Below are 9,522 nucleotides of genomic sequence, written 5' to 3'. Positions count from 1 at the left end.
GGATTCACAGCTGAATTCTACAAAAAAATTAAAGATTTAAGGCCAACTTTCTCAAACTCTTCAATGAAACTGAAAGGGCAGCAATTCTCCCAAATTCATTCCTGAAAGCAAGCATTATACTGATACCAAAACCAGAGAAACAGCCAACTATAAGAGAGAACCACAGGCCAATTTCTCTAATGAATATACATGCAAAAATCCTTAATAAAATGCTAGCAAACAATGCAGAAAATCATCAAGATTATACATCACAAAGTAGGATTCACCTTAGGAACTCAGGGATGGATGGCTTAACATATACAAATCCATAAATGTGAAACACCATGTCAACAGAGCCAAGGGGAGGAATCACATGATCAACAACATTCATTCATCCTAAAAACCCTACAGAAAACTGGAATAGATGTTCTTTACCTCAACCTGATAAAAGCCATCTATGACAAACTAACAACCGCTATCATTCTAAATGGGCAAAAACTGAAGGCCTTCACTTTAAAATCAGGAAGAAGACAAGGATGTCCACTGTCTCCACTCCTATTCAATATAGTTCTGGAAACATTAGCCAAAGAAATTAGACAACAGAGACAAAAGGAATAATGATTGGAAAGGAAAACGTGAAATTCTCATAATCTGCAGATGACATGATATTCCACACAGAAAACCAAAAAAACCCCAGTGAGTCTTGTAGATTTAATAAGCAAATTCAATAGTGTAGCAAAATACAAAGTCAATACTCAAAAATCAATAGCATTTTTGTGCACGAACAACAAATGCACCAAGAATACAGGAAAACCATGCCTTTCACAATAACATTCAAAAGAAATGAAATACTTAAATATCAATCTCACAAAAGAAGTAAAACATTTATACAGTGAAAATATAGTGCTCTCAGAAAAGAGATCAAAGAGTATTTCAGAAAATGCCAACATTCTGAAAATGGTCATACTCCCCAAATTGTCATACAGATTCAATGTAATCTAATTACAATACCATTAATGTACCTCACAAAGATAGAGAAAACATTCCTAAAATTCATCTGGAACCAGAACAGCAAAAGAAAGGAAAGGCAGGAGGCATCACAATCCCTAACCTGAAATTATACTATAAAGCTACTATAATAAAATCAGCATGGTACTGGCATAGAGACAGACCTGAGGATCAGTGGAACACAGCAGAAGATGCAGACACAAGTACAAACACCCTCAACCATCTTATCTTCAACAAAGGGGCCAAACATGTTAAATGGAAGAAACATAGTCTCTTTAATAAATGATGCTGTAAAAGTGGCTTTCCACAAGCCGAAAGCTAAAAATTAAAGCTATTTCTACCACCATGCACTAAACTATAGACAAAATAGATCAAAGATTTAAACATTAAAACAGAAACACTAAGTCATCTGAAAGAGAAATTAAGTAGAAATCTTAAAGACACAAGGATAGGTTGAGAGTTCATGAACAAAAAACAAACTGCATGGGAAATACTTCAAAGAATCAACAACTGGGATCTCATCTTTTTAAAAAGTTTCTGCACTTCAAATGCATCACCAGAGTAAAAAGAAAATCCATGAAGTAAGAAAAAATTAGAGCTATTTCTCTGACAAAGAACTTCTATCTAGAACATAGACAGAATTTTAAAAAATCAGGCCCCCAAAATTCAAAGACCCAATCCAAAAATGCACACCAGAGACAAATATACAGTTCTCATATGAAGAAATACAAACAGCAAGTAAATTTATGAGAAAGTGTTCAACATCATTAATTACTGGAGAAATGCAAATTAAAACAACAATTGCGATTCCATCTCACCTCAGAATGAATGGATATCATGAAGAAGATAACCAGTAACAAATGGTGGAGGGGCTGGAGGGGAAAAGGAACCCTTCTCCACTGCTGATGGGAGTGCAGGCTGGTATAACCACTATGAAAATCGGTATGGAGATTCCTCAAAAAGCTAGGATTGGAGGTCTCAATCAACCCACTTATTCTCCTCCTCGGTATTTTTCCAGAACTGAAAATATCATACCACAGTGATATATGTACACCATGTTTACAGCAGCAGAATTTGTCATTGCTAAATCTTGGAAGCAACTCAAATGTCCATCAACTAAGGAATAGAGAAAGATATGGTATTTTTATGATGGAGTATTACTCAGCTATAAAAAAGGATAGAGGCTTTTGTTGGTAAACGGATGCAACTAGAGACCATACTCTTAAGTGAAATAAATCAGACCCTCATGTGCAAACATCCTAGTGTTTCCTTAGTGTGAGAACCTGAAAAACAATATCAAATCTGAAACGTATAATAGATACTGGGAAAAAAAGGAAGGAATTATTGAGATGAGAAGGATAGGAGACGGAGTGAGGGAAGAAGATATTATCTACGTATGGAAGGTAATGGTTTTCATAATTATACAGTGGATTTCTGCCAGTCATTGAAAGGAGCAGTTAATACTTAATAATTTTTGTCTTTTTTTTATTATTATTATTTCTTCCTTTTTCTTTCTTAATTTCTTAAAAATTTTTTTCTTCTAATTTTGCATGTGTGCATCTGATAATATAAACTACTTTGAAGACAACACTATGCAATACAACAAATACTGTCAAATTCATATTATTTTGTTTATTGAAAATGTTCTATCATTTGTTTCTTGTTTTTGGTTTTGGTTTTTGGCAGAACCGGGGATTGAACTCAGGCCCTTGCACTTGCCAGGCAACCGCTTATTCTACTCAGTTATCTTCCCAGCCCCAACACAATTTTTTTTTTCCCTTTGCAGTATCAGGGCTTGAACTCAGAACCCTGCACTTGCCAGGCAGGCACTTGTTCTACTGAGCTATCTGTCAGGCCCTTGTACTATCATCTATCATTTTTTCTCTTTTAATACTATTCTGTCTTTTCTTTAAATGATGAAAAAGAAATTTTCTTTTTCTTTTTTTTTTTTTTTGCCGAACCAAGGATTAAACTCAGGCCCTTGTGCTTGCCAGGGAAGCACTTATTCTTCTGAGTCATCTCCCCAGCCCCAAAAAAGAAATTTTCAATGCCCTACAGTTTGAAATAATCCAATGTCCATCAATTTAAGAATCGACTATCAAATTATGGTATATGCACACAATAGCATGTTATTTGGTCATTAAAAATGAAATGCTCATTCCTGTAATTCCAGCACTTGAGAGCCTAAGGCAGAAGGATCACTGTGAGTTTGAGATCAACCTGGGCTACACTAGAGAGTTCAAGGCCAGCCTGAACTACACAGTGAAAGGAGAGGAGAGCAGGGGAAAGGAGAGAAAAGAGAGGAAAGGCATGTGGAGGGGGAAGGGAAGGGGAGGGAGGGAAAGAGAAGGAAGGAGAAGGACAGCATGCGCAAGAACACATGCTGATGATAAATGCCACAACATGACAACATAGATGAGTCTGGGGGACATTATGTTAAATGAAAGAAACCAGTCATAAAAGGCCATACATTGTATGATTCTATTTATATGAAATGTCCAGAGCAGACAAATCCATAGAGACGAAAAGTAGAATTATGAATGGTTTGGGCCAAGATACGAGCTTTGGAGTTTATAGTCAAAAGTTATAAAGTCTCTCTGAGTAATAAAAATAGGCTAACACTGATTGTGGTGCTATCTGTACAGCTCTATGCTAAAAACAACTGAAATGTATACTAACTAAATTCTTGACTATTTTCTGTTTTACTCCCTTCTGCCTGCTCTGCTTTGCCATGGACTATTTCTCTTCCGCCATGCCACCCTACTTTGGAGTCAGCCAACTATGGAATGAAACCTCTACAAACTTTAACACAGAATAAACCTCTTTAAAAAAAAAAAAAAAAACTACATTCCTAAGAGGTAAATGCCTCACAGATCTTGATATTTCCATAAAGAAATTGAAGAACCTATTAATGCATTTAACTAAACCGACTAATGCTTTAGGCTACAGTATAGCTCAATTCTATTTTATACTGACACTGAAAACTTAGCTGTTCTTTATCCTACTAAATAAAATTAATATAAAGCTGTTATCAAATATGTAATAACATATCAAATGTTATCCACTAAATGTTATCATATTGCAAGTATGAGGTGCTATTATTTCAGAATCCACAAAGCTATCTCAAAGCCTAACACTGAATTAACTAATACCTATTAACATTTATGGTGCAGAACACAATCTCAAATGAAGTTGTAAAAATTTTATGATCTATATAAACCATCTTGATATTTTTTACTAAATTATTTATTGCATTTAGTATATCATGAAACAACTAGCTCACAAACTTTTTTAAATCAACTTTTTTTTTTTTTTTGGTGGAACCAGGGATTGAACTCAGGTCCTTTTTTTTTTTTTTTTTCAAAAATCACATACCATGCAAAACAAAAATAAAACATGGCAAACAAAGAAGTGCATGGAAAAAATCTAAATTCAGCAAGAGCTCATCATTATTATAACATAATAACTGTTAACAGTTTTAAGGAAACATATTTCCTTAAATAATAAAAAGCTTAATATGTGAGCTTTATTTTCAAAGTAAGAAATACCCCACATATTTTTTCAGTCTTTCACTTAATACTTCAATATTTTGCAATACAAACACGCACTGCTCTACTAAATGATTTTTCATTGCTTTGTAGAATTCTAGAGTTATAGAATTAGGATGCATTATATTTGCCCAACCAATAACCCAATCAGATAGCAGTTTTCCTTATTATAACTCGTCGCAATACCTGAGTTTCCTACACATCTCTGAAGTACTTTGTTTTACATTTATTTTACATTTTATTATTTCCTTAAACTGTATTATAAAAGTTACTAGGAAGACAGTTTGGTAGCATAAGCGCCTGCCTGGCAAGTGCTAGACCCTGAGTTCAGTCTCTGGTATCTACCGCACGTCCTACAGGCACTGGAACCACAGGCATACCCTGCCAGCCCCAGAACCAGGCATGCTGGCACACACCTGTGATCTCAGTACTAGGGAGGCTGAGACAGGAGGATCACTACAAGTCCAAGAGGCATTGCAAGAACCTTTACCAAAACATTAAAAAAAAAAAAAAAATTGAATTGAATTTGGTTGTCTAAAAGTCTAAACCACTAATTTTAAGTGGTTTTTTCCTGGGGAGCACTGAGCTACTTCTGTTATTCTTTATGAATAAATTTATTATGGGATAAGTCCTCACTAAATCATTACATTGCTCAGGCTCAGCTCAAACTTGCAATGCTTCAGCTTCTCATCTATGTCAAGCCTGGTGGAACAGGCCTATAATCCCTACACTTGGGAGGCTGAGGTAGGGGAACACTGTCAGTTCAAGCCAGGCTAGGCTACACAGTGAGCTCAAGGCCAGTTTAACATGGTGGTACCCTATCTCAAAACACAAATAAAAAGCCAAAAATAACCAAATGCCTGGGATTACAGGTATGTACCATCACACCGAGGAACATCTTTAGGCACCTTAGTAAAATTACCAAGTGTAGTGTAAGACACCAATTTGGATTTGCAGTTGTTTTGCCTATTTCCTCCAGTTATCATTACTAGGTATTAACATTTTTTATAATCTCCCTATCCACAGGTAAAAGAATAATATTTCTGAATAACTTTTGATGTAAAGCAATATGTTTTCAACTGCTCATTGGCTATTTTATATTACTCTTTTGTGAACTAGATGAATATATTACTTCTCAAATGGATACAAAAACATTGAAACATTTTAACAAAAGTAATCTTTAACTCATATCAATGACATTAATAACTGTCAATGCATTCGGTCCTGCTGAGTTGACACAGCAATACATAAGCGTACGTCCAATGCCAACACACTAGATGAAAGCAAAGACACAAGCATACACAAACTACAGCTCAAATTTGTAAAAGTAGATTACAACTGACAATCAAATTCGTCTAAATGAAATAGGATTTTCTATAAATTTTCATTTCTAATTTCAATAAACTAAAATAAACAAGCATTAAAGCAAAATTTACTAAATCAAAAATTATTCATTAACTTTTAACTTTATGTAAGTGAAAATACAGTATATGTAGCATATAAAAAATAGTTAAAATCATCTTTCATAATAATAAATCCTAAAATTCCCAAACTTCTCATCATAAATATATACCTTGTGAATCCTTCGGATTAAAACAGATGCAAAAAACCGTAACGTTATTCTCAGTTCATCAACAAAGGACTCATCGTCTGTTATGCCCCTTCAAATGAAGAAAAAAGCAAGTGTTCAGAAGTATAAATAGTTTGACCTTGAAGCCAAGAAAAAAATTTTCTCTTATTTCCATTTATTTATGCTATTTTTCCTTTTATTTACAAATAATGCATTTCATTGCACACTACAATTTATAAAATAAAATAAACAGCTCTCATAATTCTAGTACCAAAACATAATTATTAAGTAAACTGTATCACATACTGTCTTGCAAACCCATGTGTACACAATCTTGTTACAACTAAGTTCATTTTCTAACCAGCCTCAAAGAAATTTCAAATTAATAAAACAATTTTAGAGAAGCAATATAATACAAAATTTTAAGTTACTTCAAAATTTTGAAATAATAATATAATTCCAGGAGTAAACATGTGTACATGTGTGCATAGGTGTGGGTGTATGCATGCTCTATTTGAAAAAGAAAACAGTTTTTTCAACCAAAATTTGTAAAACTTCATATGTAGAAGTACTTTTCTTTTTTCTTTTAATTTTTTTGCCATAATTTTATTGATAAACAAATAGCAATGAGACAGTTTCAAATCAAATCGGTAGGACAGTATCAATAATTAACACACTACATACATTCTTCTTAGTGGTTAACTGCTGAGAAGTACATTTCCTTTTCCTGAATAATAAGCTCATTTCCCTAATTAAGGCCAAGAAAAAAGTTCTGTGCAGTGACAGAGCTAAGCAAGAAGTCCTTTGTCGGAATAAAGACAACTGTACCAACCATGCTTCCCACGACGCAATCTTCAGAAAGTAGACTGCATTAATAACTAGATTAAGGTGAAAATAACATAACTCTTGGAAATATAGTCCAATTTTATATTTGAATAGTTATAATTCAGTAGAAAACTAAAATAGCATCTTTGGAAAAGGATTCATTTTACAAAAGGATTCATCATCAACTTGATTTAAATAACAAATGCAAAAAAATGCAGGACACAGTCACTTATTTTGGAAAAAAGTATTAATTTTCCAGGTAATATATTAAAATTACCTTTTAATTTTAAAGAGAAAAGAACAAAAACAAATTAAAACAAAGACAAAAACAACACAACATAAAAACAATAAAAATGATACAGAATTTCAAAATAAGATGAAAGGAAATTAACAATGGTTATTGTATTGCATAGCAGTTGTTTTTGTTTATCTTTTTGAAACAGAGTCTTGCTATGAAGTTCAGGATGGCCTTGAGCTCACTTTATAGCCCAGGCTGGTCTTGAATTCACAATGATCCTCCTAAGTGCTGGGATTAAAGATGTGTGCCTCCACATCTGGCTGTATTACACATTGTTATCTTCAAAGTAGTCCCTCAAGTTACCAGATATAGACATGCAAGACTGATCAAACAATTAAATTGTTCCTTTCAATAAACCAATAGAAATCAATAGTTTTTATTTTTTTGAGACCACATCTACTGCAAGTTGGTGTTAAACTCTCTCTTTTCCTCCAGCTGGCCTCAAATTCACAGTAGTCCCCCTGCCTCACTCTCCCAAGTGCTGACATTACAGGCATGTAGCACTAACCCCAACTCAATTATTTCAAAAGTGAAAACTGTATAAAGTTAATTAGATCAATAATTTATGAATGATAAATTTTTCAGTCACCAAGTATTTAACCCAGCACTCTGGGTATGAGGCAGGAGGCTCAAACTAAACCTGAGCAATTTAATGACTTACCAAAACTTTAAAATTTAAAAAAGAGGGGCTGGAGAGAGAGCTCAGTGGAATAAGTGCTTGCCTGGCAAGCATAAGGGCCTGAGTTCCTCAATCCCTGATACCAAAAAAAATAAAAAAAAAAATAAAAAAATTAAAAGATTCCCAGGGGATGTAGTTCAGCGCAAAGAACCTGGGTTCAATCTCAGTACTACATGGAACAACATAATTTAAGATAGTTTTCTTTTAAAAAGCTCATCTTCACTTTTCTGTCACTAAGATATTGGTTAACTGCCTACATCTGTGTTTGTCACCTGGAGCAATAATGCCTTCTAGGTAATATTTGGTAAGCGCTGAAGGTATTTCTTAGTAATCAGAACAGGGGTGATAAAAGAAGGCATACTTCTAGCATAAATTGTGAAGTGGCCAGGAATGCTGTTTAATTTAATGATCTGTAATACACAACACAGCCTCCACAACAAAGACTTGGCCTAAAATGTTGACAAGTCCTGACTTGCTCTGAAAACATATCACTAGCACACTTGTGGTATTAACTGCCTAAAGAAAAAAGATTTGAGAAAAAGAACATACCTGTACCATGGATAAACAAAGTTTTCCAACACTAGTTCAAGAACCTGAATAAAAATAAGTTTTAAAGAAAAATAAAATTAATTCTGGAAAAATAAATGTACTACTTAGTAATATATAATATTACCAAAAAAACCCAACTTTATTATTTCAAATATTGACAGTAACATTGTACTTTTTTCATGATAAAAATGCTTATTCTAACTTACATAGTTTTGACGATCAAAGGACACACATGAGAAAATACCTATAAAAAATGTAAAACTCCATAAACAGGAACAATTTCTATTTGAATGACACACCCATTTCTAGATAGTTCCAAGAATCAAAAACTCTTAAATGAATTATTTCTAACTCTCAAGCTTTAATGAAGCAAAAATAGTACCACAGGAAAAAAGAAAGCAATGGGTTTTCTTCTTAGCATTCTTAACTTTCTCTATAAGTAAGTATTCTGAGAAAAACAAAGATGAAATAGACTTCAATAAGGAATAAAAATTGGGGCTGGTGAGATGGCTCAGTGGTCTAAAGCACCTACTTAGAACAAGCTAAGCTAAGCAAAACACAGGGACCGCGGTTCAATCCCCCAGCACCACATGCCAGACAGCCCCGCCCCCTGGTGGGCTGAGCTGGCCACACACACACAAATAAATAAATAAATAAATAAATAATTAAAAAAAAGAAATAAAAATTAATGGGGCCAGGGAGATGGCTCAGTAGAATAAGTGATTCCCTGGCAAGCGCAAGGGCCTGAGTTCAATCCCCGGCTCCACACACACAAAAAAAGGAATAAAAATTAAATATTACAGGTCAGCTTTCAAAAAAGAGCAGCAACTGGAAGGAAACATGGTTCCAGGCTACCAAGAACGTCCTATTTCTTGATCAGCATGCTAACTGACTCTGAAAATTTTTGCCATACATTTAAGATCAGTATGTCAGAGCCAAGTGTAGTGGCGGATGCCTACACTCCCAGCACTTGACCAGCCTGGGCTACAAAGTGAACACAAGGCCAGCCTGAACTGCACAGCAAAACCCTGTCTCAAAAAGATAGGAAAAAAAAAAAAAAACGGGG

The 9,522-nt window shown here is 34.2% G+C and overlaps 1 protein-coding gene across 6 annotated transcripts in view; it reads right to left on the bottom strand.

The window, feature by feature from the left end:
* The window catches only part of Snx14 (sorting nexin 14), a 114,577-nt gene that overhangs the window by 75,515 nt on the left and 29,540 nt on the right, over positions 1-9,522 (bottom strand). For all 6 annotated transcript variants that reach the window (XM_023711950.1, XM_004628242.2, XM_023711947.1 and 3 more), the window contains 2 exons: positions 8,457-8,500; positions 6,109-6,196 (listed from right to left, as the gene is read on the bottom strand). In XM_023711950.1, the coding sequence (XP_023567718.1) occupies positions 6,109-6,196; positions 8,457-8,500 (132 nt within the window). The remainder of the gene's footprint in view (positions 1-6,108; positions 6,197-8,456; positions 8,501-9,522) is intronic.

The sequence above is a fragment of the Octodon degus genome, unplaced genomic scaffold (assembly GCF_000260255.1).
Source record: "Octodon degus isolate 3935 unplaced genomic scaffold, OctDeg1.0 scaffold00022, whole genome shotgun sequence".
NCBI classification, from domain to species: Eukaryota; Metazoa; Chordata; class Mammalia; order Rodentia; family Octodontidae; genus Octodon; species Octodon degus.
The sequence above is the reverse complement of the archived record's forward strand: the minus strand, read 5'-3'. Positions and strand labels throughout refer to the sequence as shown.